This window comes from Haemaphysalis longicornis, unplaced genomic scaffold (genome assembly GCF_048455015.1).
Source record: "Haemaphysalis longicornis isolate Haplotype H1 unplaced genomic scaffold, Haemaphysalis longicornis Haplotype H1 scaffold_8, whole genome shotgun sequence".
NCBI lineage: Eukaryota > Metazoa > Arthropoda > Arachnida > Ixodida > Ixodidae > Haemaphysalis > Haemaphysalis longicornis.
Window position 1 is genome coordinate 53,037,508 of NW_027526445.1, and position 19,397 is coordinate 53,056,904.

The 19,397-nt window shown below is 45.9% G+C and overlaps 1 protein-coding gene across 1 annotated transcript in view; it reads right to left on the bottom strand.

The window, feature by feature from the left end:
• Positions 1 to 593: 593 nt before the first annotated feature.
• Positions 594 to 19,397, bottom strand: part of LOC144148300 (uncharacterized) — a 47,930-nt gene continuing 29,126 nt past the window's right edge. Inside the window, exons 7-10 of the mRNA XM_077679856.1 lie at positions 17,358 to 17,436; positions 7,735 to 7,902; positions 2,703 to 2,822; positions 594 to 758 (exon numbers count right to left, since the gene is read on the bottom strand). Coding sequence (XP_077535982.1) covers positions 627 to 758; positions 2,703 to 2,822; positions 7,735 to 7,902; positions 17,358 to 17,436 — 499 coding nt within the window. The 3' untranslated portion in view covers positions 594 to 626. The remainder of the gene's footprint in view (positions 759 to 2,702; positions 2,823 to 7,734; positions 7,903 to 17,357; positions 17,437 to 19,397) is intronic.

Sequence of the window (19,397 nt, forward strand, 5' to 3'; positions counted from 1 at the left end):
CTCATGATTAGGACAATGTTGATGATAATGTGTTTGATGTGTTCACCACCAGGCGCACAAAGTTACGAGGTTCCTAAAGTGAAACTGCGATCAAAGTATTCCCAGGATTTCTGCGCGCCCAAAGATTTGCCTCTGTTGTGGCTGCAGTAATGTACATTTATTTAACTTATATGGTGTCGAACCAGCTTGATAGGGTCACGAAAAAATGTTTTTAGAGGTCATTAAAACCATAGCAACCTCTGTGAGCCTGACTAGCGGATGCTTATTCCTCCCGCTGTTGCCGCTGTATTAGCGCGGTAACCCTACCACAAAAAATATAGGTGCCGTAAGCACTGAGGCAATTTACATGTAGTGTCACCGGATCGCTATTGTGGTCCGTAGTTTGCTACTAACACCCAGCCAACCCAGCCAGGCCTACCGAGCCAAGGTGATAATACTTCAAACGAAAGAACGACGATATTTTACACTGGCACGCTGAAGCCAAGAGCGTTCCACCTACCGCGTTCACCTATATATTCTCGAAATCCTGAGGAAACCATTTTGAAGTGTTCCTGGGTGGCGTTTTATTGGCGCCTTCTGCAAGCACACCGCCATATACGAGAGTAGGGCGCGGGCGCCTTCCCTAATCATGAGGCGTCGATGACGTTGTAGAGGGCGTTGAAGAGCCGGTGTCGCTCGCCGCAGACCCCCAGATAATCGTCGAAGTTGAGGTCAACCACGGCCAAGCCATTCTGGAAGCGCCTGTTCACAACCTCGGCCTGCACATAAAAACCGAATGTACGGTTCGACGGTGCACTTGCTACTGTGCTCTGCATATACCAACCTAGTAATAGTCTTTGTAAAATGCGACCGAAAGATAAGGGCATTGTAGCAGAAGGACAAGGAAGAAAACTGCATGGAAGACGGGGACGGAGAAAGGTGGTAATGCTCGGTTACAACTCAAGAACAGCACCACCTCATGTAGTGTATCACTCCGCCAAAGCGCCGGACCCGTGACGTCAGCGCGCGCGCGTTTTGAAAGGGATTTGCTATGAATGCGTCATATCGTCTGCCTTGTCTCACGCAGTTTGTTTGTCGTCACTGGAGTCGTTTATAAGCATATTAAGTCAAAAAAATCACGGGAACGGCTCAAAAATGTTCAAAATATTCCCAGTAACGCCCTACTTGCGCCGCGCGGAGAAACACCCGGCTACGGTGATAAGGCACAGCGGCAACTTCCGGTGCCGTTCTTAAGTTGTCACCGAGTATAGACATATGTTTTTTCTGCTTTTATTGGCCTTTGTTTTCGCACATGTGTGGAACGCATTTTCGTTCAGATGTTTTTCTTGATTCAAAAAGCAGAGAAAGTTCAGAAGCACAGACGCTTTCTGACGTCAAAACTGCGTCAAAAGTGCGCTAAACCTTCGCTGAAAGTGCGCCCAATCCATCATCAAACCTTCCATCATCAATCCATCATCAAAACTAACTTCTCAAACTAAAAACCAACCCATGCGACTATTTTTCGTGCACTAAGTGAACGCATCTACGAACGATATAAATGTATTTCGATATGTCGTTTATGAGATAAGGTACCCTTTGAACTCCTTCTTCGGAATCAATGTGTGTAGTGTTTTATCCGGAAGGGTTCATTCTTGCGATTCTCACGTAACCGTTGTCACACAATCGAATCCCGGTTTCAGCACGCGCCGTATGTCCAGAGATATTATCAGGTGTTTCGGTCGGCTAATAGGTCTTTGTGGAAAGGCATCAGCTTTTTCGGACAGGACGCCATCGGTCACTCCAAAAGAATTATTTGCTAATCTGCGCCCTGTGTGTCTGGTCGCTTTCTTTGTGGTCTGGTTCTCATCCTTCGCGAAGTTTTGCTTACCGTAATGTACGAAATATAAAAAAAAAATTGTATTCCGCAGTAGTAGTGTGTTACGTTTGCTGAGGCGCACTGCGCCTTGCTAAAACTGCCGGCAACCGCTCCGCCTAGGTAACCCCATTATTGTATCAAAGCCACGCAAAATCACCCCATATCACGTGGTCCTATAGACTGCGATATATCACAGCAGGTGATGAGACACCTCTCTTAGTAACATTTAGTGACCCCTACAAGAAACGTCGTCAGAAATGTCTTCCGGGGGTCCAGAAATAGGATTCTGCTGTTTTGCTTCCTGCTTGTCTCTGTGAATCTTTGTCACTTGATTCCCTGACTGGGGTTGAGACCTTACAGCTCAGGAAACAGACGCGACTCTTTGCCGGATCGAGCCGTGGACTGCCGCGAGTCTTGTTTCCTCCCTTACGGTGACCACGCTGATGGAACCAGGCATGTGTTTAACAGTTTTTTTCAGCGCGTAGTGAAACCATTTTGCTACAGCACTGTACAGCAAGGTTATTCGTCCCTTCGAGTAATGCCAATTGAAGTGCATTTTTATTATTGTACACCTAGTGTTTGTTAGCCTTTGCGACTTGCATTGTGGTATATATATACTGCAACCTTGTTTCCCTTGTACATTAGTCCGATTCGCTACTGAATCAGTGTTTTCGAGTTTTGGTGCATTTCTTGCGATTGGGAGAACACCCAAGTACGAACAGAAACGGATACTCACCACAAAAAGGGCTGTTGCACGCTCTCTTGTTGTTCCTAGCCCGAACTTCGCGACTTTTTGCGAAATAAATTTGTAAAATCCAAAGTTGGCGCGGTAGTGAGCCATACTCACGATTGCGTTGAGAGCCCTCGTTGAGAAAGTGAGGTAACAGCCCCGCTTGTCACGGTACACGCGGCACGATGTCGCTGTGCCAGGTTCCTCCACGGTCATGTCCTCAACTTTTAAGCACACCTGTAAGCCCATTGCGGGGTGTTCAGTAGCACATGCCGATACCAGAGCACAGTTAGTACGATGACCCGTTTGTATGTTGTGGAAGTAGTACTGTAGAGTAAAGTCACTAGAATAATTTTTTGTGTTTGTCTTTTTTGTGTCATCCTGCACAATTCCTTTTTTAAGCTCTACTGCACTCTGTCTCGCAATGTCATTCATCGCGTCTTAATGACCTCGAACCGATAAAGCGCAAGTGTGGAGGCTGCGTCGACACACCTTGCCATTCGTTGCGGAGAGACGGCACAGCTGATCTTTGTCGAAGCCTCGCCAATGGGCTACCACGTGACGAGGCAACGGTTTAACGGGTGCTTCACCGGCGCTTCGTCGCTCAGTGCGGCCTATTTCTCTACCTTCCTCTGTGGGTAAATTAGTTGAACGATTACTACTAAAGCGCCTACAAACCTGCCTCGAAAACAACGGCCTCATCCCCAACACCAGGTATGGGTCCAGGAAGCATTTCATTACACGGGATATTCTACTTCGAATTAAAGAAGAGGTCCTTGCTGCACCCGTCACACCCCGCCAGCCGTTCCTGCCTTAGATTTGAAAGGGGAATTCGACAATGATTCGAATTCATCTATACTACCCCGTCTAAATCAAGCAGGCTGCGGCCACCGCACCTACGCATGCATTGCTGACTTCCTAACTCAACGCCACGCTATTATCCGGGTAGGAGACGTTCAGTCCTAGTCAATTGCCCTGGGCGATCGGGGTGCACCCCCAGGTTCCGTCCTCTCTCCACTACTTTTCAATCTGGCCCTCCTGGACTCACCCCATCAACTCTACGCCGTCCTGCGCGTACATCACGCGCTTTAGGCCGATGAAATCACAATATGTACAGACACTGACTCAATGTGAAACATGCGAGACTCACTTCAACAGGCCACCTATGCCGCTAACAAATATGCTTCATTAGACGGGCTTCAATGCTTGCCACAAAAATCGGAACTTATCGTCGTTCGTAAACATCCCCTTGCTCTACACGGAACTTGCCTGCATCCACCTCGACGGCCATACCATACGGCCAAGCTCCTCACTTCGGATTTTAGGCATTATCATCCAGGCCAACACATGTAATGATAAAACTTTATTCAAACTCTCAAAGGCGTTTCACCAAGTCGGTAACATGCTTCGACGCGTTTCGAACCGCTGACGGGGCGTGAAAAAGACTGGTTCAAGCTCTTCTGAATTCACAAGTCGCGTATGTCGTCACACCTTAACTTACTCTCACCAAAAGTGATACAGAATACATTCATCGATTAATCCGCATAGCTTTTAAACAAGTAATAAATCTGCCCATGAACACATAAACGGCCCGTCTCCTACAACTTGGCCTCCACAATACTGCATCCGAGCTTATCGAAGGCCGCGTATAAAGTAAACGGCTCCGTTTAACACAAACACCTGCAGGACTGGCCCGCTTAAACAGACTCCATATCGCATGCCCACAATCGACTGCCTCCCAGCTCCTCTCTGGCCATGGCAGAAGTCACCTCCTGATTCGCCCTTTATACAAACATATGCACCCTAACCTCCACCTCGCCGCCGACAAGCCCGAAGCAAAGTGCATGAAAATATTTATGGAAAAAGAACAGTCGCCTATACGGATGCCAGTGCCTAGCCTAATTGTCAACGCAAAGTAGACACAGTCAACAGTGACCACAACAGTCACTACAACAGTCATCCCTTGTGCATCAATCAAGACATGCTGAACCTAGGTTGCTGAAGAGTTAGCTATCGCCTTAGCCCTCCTACATACGAAGTACCCAATCATTATCACCGATTACCAAGCGGCCTGCAGAAGCTTCTTAGCATGGAGGTAGCCCCCTTCCACTTTAAAGCTATATTGCCACATCAACCCTTACAGAAAGTTAACATCATCTGGACTCTTAGCCACTCCTCACTGAGTGGCAACAACTATGCTCATCAGCAAGCCTGCGCCCTGTCTCCCCAGGCTTCCGAGGGGACCACATCGTCAATCCTGCTTGTAACATATCAAGACATAACGCAATATTACCGGTCCGACAGACAACACTTTCCTCCTCGTCACCCTGCACTCTCCAAGGAAGAAGAATCGCTACTCCCCAGACTACAAACTAATACGTTTCCTCACCCAATTCGCGTGCATTGTATGTTTCCAAGTCAATACTCTGCTGAATGCCAGTTCCGTGCACAACCCGGAACTCTACCTCTTATCATAATACATTGTGAGTTTTATCCCAAACTTCCGTCTCTCCAATCCCCTTTTCCCACCGCTGAGCTGTGGGAGAACCTGCTGACCAGCGGCCATCCGGTCGTCCAGCAACTCGTGGCATCCAGGGCGAAGGCTTTCTGCTCACCTGGTGAATTCCGGAGCTATGGAACCATTCGCACTTCAGAAAGCTCAAAAAAACGTATCTATCTCTCTCTCTCCCTCTCCCTCAGTGTCGTCAAGGATGGTGCGCCAACTGTGACATCTGCGTGTGGGCTTCACTTTTCGCTTATGATAACTAAGTATATAAAAGACTTAAACCGATTTAAACGCTTTTGGAGTTTCGCCGTAGTATTTATCTGCGAATCCAACCGTCTGCTCTCCTCGCTATGCTTGGTTTTACTGACGGCACGAGAGGAATGTGAGTATTATTAGCACAGAGTTTCGTGCACGAGTGTTTTGAGTGAAATTGTACATTCCATTTAGTCACGACGCGTTGAAAAATACAGTAATTACGTTATTACAGAAAAAAACTAAACTCAGACACCGGAATTCATGCTCCCTCCGTTTTTCAGCCATTTCGGCCCACCGTCGTCTCAAAATACATTCTATATTTCTATATTTTTTTAGACGTCTACTCGGCCCTGCAGTTGCCGCACACCCCGTTCCATAGTATAAATCAAGGTTGACAAACAGCACAGATACGCCAAACACAGGCTTGAACGTGAGGACCACCTCTTTGACCTCAGGTCACCACAAGCCACGCCGCGTGTATAACGTATGGACGCCTAGTTCGACCTCTTATTAGTGGTATGGAGCTCACCGTCGGAAAGTGCCCAAGCCAGGATCATGCGGGAAGGCTAGCCTTTCCTACGCTTATACAGCCCGCTCCACCCGACCACTCCACTCTATTGTAGCGTGAGCTACACTGGCGGAGGTTCAGCAGTTTCGCGTGACTCCTGGAGAGCCGTGTTGCGCATTCGGGAGAAGCAGTGACGTCCCGCGCCGCACAGCTGGCACGCTGGAGCCGCCGCCGCCACGACTGGACTAGACTAGACTGGATTGTGTTGAATTGAATTGTATTGGATTGGATTGGATTGGAAATCGTTTTAGCAGCAGTAAGCATGATAATCAGCTAATCCTAGACAACCAGAGAACCTGGTAATAACCAGCTGAACCTTAGCTCACGCTACGTGTATCCTGGCATAGCCGAGCTAATTTTGTTTAGGGTAATTTTGTTGCCCGCTCTGACGACAGAGCAACGCGGAAATTTTGCCGACATTGCTGTCTACTGCGGACGCAATAAAAAGGTTTTGATTGGTCCCCCCTCCCAGATCAGTGTCAATCGTAAGGGAGTTATAGAGCGAATAGCGAGCAATCTGGAGAACACCTGTGGCTTAACAAAGGCGCACATGAAGTAGAAAAGAATCTATTTGAATGTGTATTTATGTGCCCACAAGTGCAAGCTAATAAATTAGTGGAACAATGAAGAAAAGAAGTCGCAGTTATAACACTTCCTCAGCTTTCCCAGACACTGCACAGTTGCAGAAAAATTTGCCCTGTTTCAAGAGGATGCCACACATTTCTCATCGGAGGCAATCAAAGAGTCCGTTCATAGCTGCGCGGGTGCATTGAGGTGGATGGTAAAATCTGCTTTGCAAGAAATTATCGCGTCTGTTCGCATTACGCATATATTTCATTTTTTTTTTCTTTCAGCGTTCGCAAAAGCATCTGATCGAAGAATATGTGCTACAAACGAACTGCCCTATTGGGAGCCGACATAATAAACTCGTCTCAACAGGCCCCTGCTATTCCTAGATTATTTCATGCAACATTTCGCTAAAGTGCAAAAAATTGTCAGAAACATCAAATATTGGCATAATAAATAATTAGCGCTAAAAAGCCCCTGCTCCCTCTCTGATACGTTCGTTAATATTTTAGCGTGTCTACTCCAGGGTGTCTATCCGGGTGTTACGTTTATATCCAGGCTATACATACCCGCACTTATCCCAGTCGCGAAACGATCACGCGCTGAGACCATTTGCTTACCCGAAACAAGAAAGAAAGTAGGCCAAGAGAACGAATTTCTTAATTTTCAGGTAAACGATACTGGTATAAAACAACTCGTGCTCATAAAAACTTGCATAAAGTAGCGCTTATAAAACAACATCGGTGTCGTTCTTCAGTTTCTCTGAGCAATACCTCGTGGTTTGGTCGACGAAGTCTTTGGGTCGGCTTATTACGTATAACACACCCTCTCTTCTCACTCTGTCACCACCGCATCCATGTTGGCCCATATCCTCGTGGATGTGAACTTCTTTCCGGTGCCGTCAAAACTGATTCTACAGCCGCAACACGCTAGTATCCGAACCATCTTCGCTCCTGGCCAGCGTACCTCGAGCGTTTATACAGCCGAGTCACTCCTCCATAACCATAGCAACGGCGCACCATAGCAATGGCACAACCGCGTAACCATAGCAACGACGGAGTTTCAATAAGGCCTAAAATGCTCTCCCCATTGTCACATCAAAAGTGCTGGTCACGCGTTCGCCTTAAAGATGGGGACGTGGCAGTGGCAATCGGGCACGACCGTTCGAAAAAAAAAGCACAGAGCACACGGGTTACCCGAGCTGTCTCTTGTCTAGACGTTGTAGCCAATGTGTAGTCATTGTTGGTCCCCACCTGCGCGAACGGAGTCTTCATCGGGTGCTTCTCCGACGGCCTGTGGAAGCAGTCGCGGTTTTCGTTGTCCGCTGGCATCGGGTAGCGGAGGGGGGCCATGCTGAGAGTCAGCAGGCTCTTGTTGGCCACCGACAGCGGCTTGCTCCTCAGCCACTCGAACCAGCGCGCCTGAAAGGGGATTGAGCACGCATTGTTGTAAGATAAATAAATCCATTCTACAAGACTAGGACGGGCCCCTGCCGCTCCCCTATCCCTAGCTACTTCTCCCGTCTCTCTTTTTCTGAATAGACGCTTTGCAACACCAGTAACACGATCAATTATTAAATTGAAAGCTTTCTTATATAAACCGATGGCGTCCTGTCAGAAGACTAATAGTAGACCGGTTTGTCGACCAAAAAGCTTCGATAAAATCTCTCTATGACGCAAGGCGCGTGCGTGAAACTGGGATTCCATTTTGTCAAAACCGTTACTAGAAAATGGCGAAAAGGGAACGCGTCTAAGTAAGACGATACACGCATCGATCCCGGTAAAATGGTATACTTTTATCTCATACACCAAGTATCGGCCCACATTCGGATCGTCCGTAGATGTGTTTACTTAGTGCGGGAGAATTTGTAGCACGGGTTTGTTGTTCTGCGATTTGGGTCTTTGAAATGAAGTGAGGTGAAGTGAATGTTTATTTCAGATAAGCAAAAAAAGAATTACAAGTGGGATGTTACAGAAGTAAACATCATAAACAACACAAAGTAAACACCACCGAAGTGGTTGTCTTCGGGCATGTCAAAAAGTGAAACAAATTACCTGAAAAAGCGACATCCTCCTCCTCCCCCGTTTTTAAGGTGTCTGTTTGATGTGGAATTTATGGAGCATCATTTTGCTGAAAAAGTTTCTTCCTACACAATTTCTTTCAAAAGATACATAAAAAATGTAAACCCACTAGGCGTCTACGCAACCGACACTGAAACTGCCAGTTTTGTGTGCGACACAAAAATGCCTTGGTTTGGAGTTCTTACTTTCTGTTTTTACAATTGTACTAGTTGCAAAAATGTATTAATGCCTTAATAATGTTTTCAACACTTTATTTATAAATTAAAATCAAAACTCTAACTAGGCAGATGAGCGGTGTTTCGCACGTGTTGTTTACGTTCTGGAGCCTTCGTGCGCACGTCAAAGGTGCTTTGGATTGTTTGCTCAATGTGTTTACTCTCTGTCCCTGACTTTTTTTACTGGCAGAAAAAGTATGCGGAAATTGTGGCTTACTTTTTCTTACTGGCAGCTAAAGTGTGGGGAAATTTAGAGTGCAAAGACTCACAAAACCAAAAACCAAATACCAAAACCCAATGATCAGGTGCGCATCCCACTGGCATCCCGTCAAAACACTGATACTGCAAAGCAAGCTAAAAAAAGGCGACGTGCCACATGTGCAAATCAGACCCGAGCAAGATCCAAGAAGGAAGTAGCTACAAATTCAGAAAATTTTAGCTCTTCTGGTCATCTTATGTAAGCGCTGCTCTTACTTGAAATCTTTTTTGGTTATTTTCTCAGATCCTATTTTTTGGTGTTTTACGCGAATAGTGATAACTTTTTTCCTAATAAAGATTTTTAGTGAAACTTGGCACAACTCTTCCTGACATTATTGGTGTGCAATGAACCCCAAGAAATGAGCTGGAGCCAAAAGTGTTGATATGGCGACCTTTTACACAAAGGCAAACCACATTTAAACTATTTTTCTGGTTATTTCATCACTATGCTTCGAGGATTCATCCGATCTCATTACCGTTGGTTAATTGCACAGGCCAGAGCCTCCCCTATACCACTACCAAAAATTGTGTTTTCATGGAGTCAAATTAGAGTTATGGGTGTTGGCGTGAGACCCACATTTAATACAATTTTTAAATAAAAATATCAATAAAAATAGGGCATACTATATAAGGATCCCATGGGCCTAAAAACATGTTTACGATGTAGACCAAAACTCTACATTGTTTTTTTTTTTAAATTTCACCACCACTTGGCCTCATACCTTAACACACAATCTAGCCGCGACGTAACAATGTACAACGTTGTCACCCGCAGAAAACATAGTACAGAAATCCTGAACTCAATTTGATACAACCTTTAGGTAAAGCAAGTATACATTTCATTTGTATTACTTAACAATTGGCACCCCAAGTATACACAAGAACACAAAGTTCAAACACAGAGGGATATTAAACAGTAATATTGGGGCATATCATATCATAAACAGCTTGTTCATTGTAGCTGCAGCAAATACACATCAATTTTCTTTTAAAATATTGTACAAAACGAGATGACTACATCAACGTAAGTTTCACGATCGATTGGACGCTCATTTAGAAAAGGTTCTGACGTACATTGGACGCAGTTTTCATGTGAGAAATCATTAGCGCTTCTCTCAACTTTTTTGAGGAAGGGTTGATGGACTTGTTTCTCGAAAAACCTTAGTATTCCTGTCCCAATATTAGAGCTTATGGTTAACGTGCATTATGTATTGGAATCCCGGAAAAACATAAACGGGTTAGAAATGGTCCCGAAAACAGTCAAGGGAAAACAACAAGACCAAAAGAAAAACGAATGACCTATATCCGCCATTTGCTGGCTTCCCTACAGCGAACGTTGGAGTTGGACGGTCTTTTAGCTAAGATTTCGGCGCAATTTTGACACTTCTGACGCAGTTTAATGTGAACAAGCCCTCGCGCGTCTTTCAACTTTCTTTAGGAAGGGTTGATAAATGTTTATACACGCAAAATGATTGAGTACCTACTATTCAATCACAACCGGGCAGCTCCCTTCCCTTAGATGCATCGGACCAATCTGTGACCACACCTAATTTCTAGCTCCTGCTTGTGCCGCCAGTGAGCTCATGCACCGTAGCATGAAATGTTGTGGTGGAAAGCACACATTTTTCACTCGCATAGCCTGCAAGGCTTCGCCAATCCTCGCTTCTGAAAGGCACGTTGAGAGGCGACGGCAAGCTCGGCCAGTGCCTTCGCAAGCCAACCGCAAGGCTTTTTCATACGTGTCAAATGCATCTGCTACAACGTTAGGCTTTATAATCGTTCTCATTGGGGTGTGTTGCAGTTGGTGTAATTACTTAGCGGTGACGCAGTAGCGGGTTAGAAAGTGGGAGATCATGCGGAGGTTAACAGGCTCAGATAATGCGCTTGGAAACGGGATGCTGCAAAACCAAATAAACGAATAAAAAGTTAATGTACATGTTAGCAAACTGAGGCGCTGCGGGTAGCTTCAAGGCTCAGGAGTTCGCATTCATCTGCCGGCCCGCATGCCGCTGCAACGTAATCTACTTGTTCTAAAAATGGTTGGCTAAGCTTCGAAGCGCGGATTAGTGAGGTGGGAGGCAAACAGCACGGATGAAAATCATTTTTAACGCGTCATTTAAAAAGCACAATTAAAAGGACACTGAAGCCATTTGTAAACATTGCGGCATTACCAGCGCAAATTGTAGTCTGGAATCTCTAGGCTATGGTTCGACCACTCTGGCTGCGTTTAAGCAATTTTATTCGCTAGAAAAATTATTCGAAAATGCTGTCCTCTCTGCATTCCCGCCCATTTTCTGTGGCGTTTCGTATGACGTCACAAAGAGGTGGCTTGGCTTGACTGCACTACTGGGCGCCTCGCCGACCCTCCGGCAGAGTCAGTCGGCCCAGCGTTTAGTCCCGCGGCAGCCGACGGGTCGACGCAGTTCGTTCACTTAGTTGAAACTAAGACACGACACGTTTGCGAATGGAAGAATGTGCCGAGGTGGAAGCCAGAGCCGAAGCAGCAGTGTTGTCAGCAACCGCCACACAAGCCGGGACCACAGTCGAAGCAAGACCAGGGCAGCCTATCGTGGGCGCAGCGAAAACAAGATCAAGAAGAAGACCCGGGGTACAGCAAAACACGGAATCCAAGAAAAATTCGCAGGTGAGTCAGAACACGTTGGATCAATGAGATATACAACAAAGGCAAGACAGAGCAGCGCTCAGTTATCGACAAGCTGTAATCCAGAGTTCACACTCACATACAAATCAAAAAGGTCTAGCGAGTAGCCCCCCCCCCCCACCTTTACGTCTGAGGAGGGAAGCACAGGCAACATCATGGATATGGAGCACTTCGCAGTCCTACCGCAAACCGCTTCAACCGCCGATAGGAGTATAAACACAACGGGGAACGGCAGTGGGGAATCCCTCCATAAAAAATCGAAACTTGCCCAAGAAACGGCTCCATCACTAGCTGACGACTTCGTCCAGTTCAGGCAGGAAAGTGAAAAGCGTTTCGACCTGATTTTGAAACGATTAACTGAACTAACCGCCCCTACTCCAGCCCCGCCATCACCCCCGGTAACAGAAGAGGTAGTTGCTCTCACTAATGGATTCTCGAGACTAACCAAACAGGTTGAGTCTCTAGTGACACGCATAAGAAAGCTAGAGGGAGAGCTATCCTCTATAAGGAGAGCGGGCAGCTCGCGCTCCAGACCCTACCCTGCAACCTCAGGTTATGTCAACAACGATGAATAACTCAAACAAGAACACATCCACGGGCTGCCTCAACATCTGGCAGTGGAATTGTAGTGGTTTCGGTAACAAGAGAGGTCTCCTAACTCAATACATTCAGATGGCACAATTCAAACCAGATATTGTTCTACTCCAAGAGACAGGACGCACCCCAACAATTCCTCGATACACAACTTATGAACCACAAGATCCCTGCAAACAAATTGCCACTTTAGTCAGAAATGATCTAGCTATTCGTTTAATGGCTGAAAACACGGACACCCATAGGCATTTTTTGACCATAGAGGTGGTAACTGCAATTACAAGTAAGCCACACGATGAACAGAAAATATACATTACCAACCTATAAAACTTTCCGAAGGCAAAAGGATGCCATTTTTCCCAAATATTTTCCAAAGACCAAGATGACGCTTCACGCACCTGGTGGCAGGGGATTTTAACGCAAAGCACACAACGTGGGGTTACGAGAAGTGTGATTTGAAAGGTAAAGCGCTGGAATCTTTAATCCACATGGAAAAACTTTGCATTGCTAAATGACCCCTACTTAAACACCCGAGAAGGCAACTCAGTTCCGAAGGACACAAGCCCAGACTTGACACTGGTCAAGGGATCGCTTCTATGCCATTGGCATACGAAAGCGGAAACTCTAACCAGTGATCACACGATCATACACAGAGACATTGCCATATCCAAATTTAAAAACAGAAATAAAAAGGTTTGCATCTCGAATTGGGATAAATTCCGTAAAAGACCGAGAACGTTACAAAGCCCCAGCCTAGCAGAATGGAATGCACGGATAATACAAGATGTGGAGTCGTGCTCTAAAAGTGTACAAATGTCTGATAATTACCCGGAAATAGTCTCTCATCTTTTGCACCTGTTGGAAGCTAGGCGAGGATAAAACCAAGAGCTGGAAAAGAAACAAACTGAACAGGAAGCTGAAAAAACGAATAACAAACATAAATGTAGAAATCCAACCCTACGCCTCTCAACTCGCAAGAAACAATTGGTACAGTATATGCAACCAACTAAATGGCAATCTTCACCTGAAAAAAGCCTGGTCTTTAATTCGGTATTTGATACAACCCGGAAACTCCAGAACAGAACTAAACAAGCGTCTAGACCCGTTAGCAGCTAACTATAACAAGGTAGAGGACCAGCTAGAAGAACTAGCGAATGTCTATTTTCCCAAAAGAGACTATCTGGCCTACAAAGACTACAACGGCAAGGCAAACAACACGTGCTACCTTAACCAGCCAATCACAAGGGCAGAGCTTACTGAAGCTATTGCTAAAGCTAACAGGCACTCAGCTCCGGGGCCAGATCAAATTGGCAACGTTATTCTTGGCAATCTAAATGAATCAGATTATGAGTATCTCCGACAGGTGATGAATAAGGCTTGGGAAAGTGGAACATTGCTGCAGGAGTGGAAGGGTGCCATAGTTACCTTCGCCCTAACCTGGAAAACCTATAGAGATCGGAAATCTGAGACCCATCTCTCTAACATCATGTCAAGGCAAGTTATTAGAATGCATATTCTTGAAGCGGTTAGAACAATATTTAAACGAGAAGTGCTTACCGTTTCAGATGATTGGCTTCGGGGAACATATTTCAACCCATGACGCCCTCCTTCAGATTAAAGAACACGTGATCAACAATCCAAGCGCAGCTCAAAATAAAGCCATTTTAGCAGTCGATTTAGCCAAAGCATTCGATAATGTCAAACATGACGGCATCCTTGAAGAGCTAGCAAAAACTGACTGCGGTGACCGTATCTACAACTACGTGAGAAATGTTTTGAAAGTCCGCACTCTACGCATTGTCCTTGGGTCGCACACATCAGAAAATAGAAAGCACCCAAGCAGAGGTACCCCACAGGGATCGGTCCTGTCAACCATGCTTTTCAACCTAGCCATGTGTGGAGTCGCCAGAAAACTCGATGAAATTCGAGACAAAGTACACCTTATACGCGGATGACATTACAGTATGGATAACTAAGGGTTCTTTGGGGCACATTGAAAGCACGCTGCAAGTAGCACTAAATACAATCGAAGAGGAGGCTAAAAGAGAAGGCCTCCATTGCTCACCTTCCAAATCATAGGTTCTTCTCCGAACGAGGCATATCAAACGAAACCCCCAAGGAAAAGTGAATCTCACCTTAGGGGAAATTCCCATCCCACAAAAAGCGGAAATTTATGCCTTGGAGCTTCGCACCCAGAAAGATGGCAGGTCATATCCAACAACTCAAGAACTTTTGAAGCAAGGCAATCAGATCATTCACATGATGAAAAGAATCACACACGATACTATTGGATTGAAGGAGAAGGAAGCCCTGTGGCTGAGGGATGCCTTGATAATTTCCAGGTTTAAATATCACCTCCCTTACCTAAACCCATCAAAAACAGAAAAACTTAAGCTAGAGGCGCTCATCAGAAAGGCTACCAAGGTTGCCTTAGTAGTACCAATGTCGACTAGCAACGAGGGTATATTCAGGACAGGTACTCACAATACGATTGATGAGATCGTTTCAGTTCATTTAGCAAACCACGTTCAAAGACTTCGGTCAACAGAGCACGGCAGGAACATCCTCAGCAGCCTCAATTTTGATCCCACACCTCGAAACGAGCCACAGAAAGTCAAGGGCGCATTTCTCGACAGCAAAACTCGAGACCTACTCAAAGTCGCCCGTTTACCTAGGAATATGGATCCCAAAAAAATGAGGACAGAAGACGGCAAAGAATTCATTTTTTACAGAATCTTGTGAAAAGATCTCCAACAAGCCAAGCAATATACTATGTAGATATTCGTTCCAGCGGAGCCAACCACAGCATCGTAGTGCTGAACAGAGACCTACATCCGGCAGTAGCCTGTATTCTCAAAAGCGGCGCCAACATCAATGCAGCAGGCATTGAACTCCACGCCATCGCCAGAGCCATTAGATACCCCGACACCTTCACACTTCATAGTCCAAATGGTACAGAACGAACTCCCGGTGATCATTTTAACAGATTCTCAAGAAGCATGCACGCAAATTATACTGAACAACATGAATAAAGATGCAGCAGATTTATTAAATAGTCACTGCCATCACCACTACGATATTATTTGGACACCTGGCCAGGCGGAGATCTTTGGCAACGTTCGGGCAGACACGCTCGCCCGTGAGTTAAGTATCCGGGCACCGAACATCTCCCTGCAGAAGTCCAATTGGCGTGGCATAATGAATAATACACTAATAGACCTTACACTGAACAGAAGAAAATTACCTCCACCTCACCCTAACCTAGACAGGCAGCAATCAGTATTACTGAGACAAGCACAGGCTAACAGGACATGCACCCCAGCTTTTCTCTAAATCTTTTCTCGATATCTTTTCTCTAAAGGAAAAGCACAAGAACCACCAGCCTGCAAACACTATGCTGGATATCCTAATCAGCAACGTGTCCTATTGGAATGCCCTTACACTATTCCCAGCATTCCTCACTTACACACACCGACGCAGCTGCCATATCCTATTGACCCAACGTGGCTGACTCTCGCCTCCTCCATCGAGGAGCAGCTAGCTCTAGTGCAATACATCAAAAACGCACTAGAGCTGAGTTCAGCATTCACTGAGGACGACCTGTAATTGGGTTGTCTGAACCGCCTTTGGTTCTAAATAGTTTTTTCTCTCTCTCTCTCTCTCAAGCTCCAAGTCCAGGTCCACACAAGCGATGCACAAGCGCACATGCGACGCTTCGCCGACTGGTACGCTAGTAGGAAAATCCAAGGCCAATTAAAGGCGGGCTAAGAGTAGGCGAAGTTAATATGGGTACTAAGGAAATAAAATCACCCAAACCTTTTATCGTACAGCGTAAAACTAGGGTGCAGGAAGCCTTTTTTTGCGCTGGGTGAACAAGCACAGCGGTCAGTAGCACTCGTGCGAACGCTTTTCCGTCTGAGAAATGCAGTCGCTAGCCGTGAGATATGGTGGTTATTTGGGGGACGCTTACATCCCGAGCGCTATACAAGAAGTAGTCATCTAAGCTGCTTGAAATTCTAAAAATAAATAAAATTGTCAACTGACTATACAATATATACATTATATTTCCGCTAAGACAGCGCTCGCACGTGGCAGGGTGGTCTAGAGCGCTAGATAGGTTGTTTTGCAAGTCGCAAGTTCGAATCCCCGAGAGTGCATGCTTTTTTTAAGCTTTCTTTGTTTTTGGCTGATGTTTTCTATACTGAATTCATTTATGCCCTGTGACGTTCCTTGCTCCCCGAGCGAGTTCGTAAAATGCACGCAGACTGGCATTGATGCGCTAGCGAGTTCTCTTTGGCGTGCTGTTACCATAAGCACCGACTGCTTGTGGGCAGTGGGCACAGTCCCGAATCTTCAGACCCTTAGCCTGTGCGAACATGCTTTTTACGGTGCAGGAATGAACCAGGCAAGCTCTAAAGATAGAGCAAAAGCGTATCGCACTTGAGCGTCTGCAGTGGCGTGAAGGGCGTTCATTCGCTGCGTACGCCTCAGTTAATTATTGCTACGATTCCAAGCTATCCTGGCAGGCTTATCTGACGCATTTTACAGCCAACAATATGGCAGAAGTGTGGTATGCCGATTACTGAGATATCGAGAATGCCCATCCAACGATAACATCGGATGCGAAGCATGTTTTTACACAAAACCGAAACCGAAACTTGATTGAATGCTATTCTTGGACATCATCTAATCACGTAGCAATGGCTGTCATGGCTGTCAGTTGGTGCGGCCGCCGTAAACCGCTCATGGTAGTTTTTTTTGTTTTTCACGCTTTATAAAAAAATACCCCCTTATGGCTACGGCAAACGATGACAAGCGGTTTTTGTGAGACAGTCTACGCAGTGCAAGCAAAAGCGGTGCCTTGACAAATTCACTTCAGTGTCCCCATGAAGTCGAAGGTTGGCTGGTTTCAACATCGGCACTAATTAATTCAATGCTAAGCACATTTCACTCCGTTCGTTGGAGGAGCGTCAACATATCCCTGCAATTGTTTTTGCCTTTGCGTCACCCGTGTTCTGGTTTATCACCACAAAATATAGTGAAACTATTCGAAGAAATGCACTCACAAAGAAGGCCGTGTCAAAGGGACAGGTTGTGTAACTCATGTTTGGAATGTGCGCCCATACCACGACGTTCTTCATGTGCCTGCAACAAAGATAACAAAAGAGAATACCTCTTGGCTGCACTCACACACACCGGCATGTTTGATCCAACGCTTCGACAAAGGAGTGGTATTTCTCTCTCAGAAATCACGAAGAGAAGTATCTCAAGGAAATGTGCGCTCTCGAAATATTTCGCGGAAACTACAGCGGGCAACATATTCTGCTCAAGAAACAAAAATAAATTTACCCCCCTTGGTAAGTGAGATGCAAAGACAGGAAACAGCGGAGCTTACTTCATCACTAGGCGGATCAAATGTCCGACGCGGGCCTCGCCCGCCGAACACCTGAGCCGCGGCGCGCACTCCCCACACCTGCTTGTCGTCGCCTTGCTTCCCCGCCACTTCCCCTCACATGTCCTGGCTTAGCATTTTTCTGCTGTCAACTTTGCTGCGCCGAATTTTGAGCGAAGCCCTGCACTACTGGCTCTCAAGCTTAAACAGCTCCGCCGTCACAAACTCACGCAAAAAATAGTTTTATTGCTGTCGTTTTGCGTCAGCACTCGTGGCATTACTCTACGGCTACTTAAGATTCATGTACGTGCACGGAAACACACGGGAACCCGCTCTGAAAGATAGCAAGTGCGATACCATGAATTATGGACTTAAAGACTGCGGACGGTCCTTACTAGACTTCCTTGCTTTCTTTTTTTATCCCATTCTCTGTTTTTAAATACACTGTCTCCCCTTCATACATTAAGTTTGTCATCATTTTCTCCACCCCTCTCCACCAGAAGGGGTTCCGTTGTCCGTACCTAGGTGCGACAAATTCCGCCTGCTGATGAACTGTTCTTTCAATTTTCTTATCAATACATTTAGTCATTTATTGGCACCATGCTTACGTGCATTCTGTAGGTGACTCGAGGAAGAGAAATTTGAGGTTGCCTCAACCATATTGTGATGAGATGAGAAGGCGAAATTTTCTGTTTGCTATGTGCGTCGACGGTGATGAAGAAAGGAGTCCAACGCCACAGTAAACAAAGAATAACTGTATTTACATCAGGTTGAATTCCTTCTTTACATGATCATGGCGTCCGCTGCACTTCGTCTTTCTCGTCATCTTTGTTCCTTGGCGTCATCAAGTCATGTCCTCTTCTTCATCTAGCTTACTTTGCTATGTGCGACACAATAAATTCCACACCCTCCGCGTCCCACAAAAGTGTAGTTCAAGCTCCTGTAGTGGTCCGTGCAGCCTTTCACTCAAATGCTACTACTGCCCAGGTGCACCTACAACGCTGCACCTCGAGGTCACCTCTTCGATAAACTGGTTGCTTGTCACGCCTACTACTTTCCACCAAAAAGTGCAACGCGCATAAACTTCCTTCCATTGCTTGTGCTGGCTCCAAGTCGGATCAGTCGTAGTACGGTCGTTTCCGACGTCTTCTTTCTCACTTAATTTTATGTACGTCTTCTGTACTTCTCGCTACTTTTCATTCGCCACCCCTCCTTCTAACGTGCACAGTTGAGTCCCAGCTTGTGTTCTGCAGCTTCAGAATAAAATCTTTCAGGCGATGAACCGTAATATGACCTGTCACGTGGTAGGACCGAACGTCGCTTCTTTGTACCTCGTTTGGTTTCATTTTGCGCCATGGACGATAAATTTCTCCGTCTATACACTTCGCTGCTCCAGTATTTTCCCGCTTTTTGTGGGCAGCATTTGCGCCAGGAACTCTTGGACTGAGCATCGGAAGATTCTATGCAGTCGCATGCAGTTATGCAGTCGCATAACTGCATGTAGTGCTGGTATGAGTCGCAGAACAGACAATTGGACTCGCCCGAGACGCTAAAATTTAGCACCGCTGTCGTTGGCGGCATGGCCAAACCTTCCTTTCTATCTTGTGCCTTAGGCCGAGCTTATTCTTTTTTGCTTTCAACCACACTACATTCTTGACATTCTGCTTCTATCATAAGGTGCGTCAAAGACACGCCAAGGTCACCGTCAAAGGAC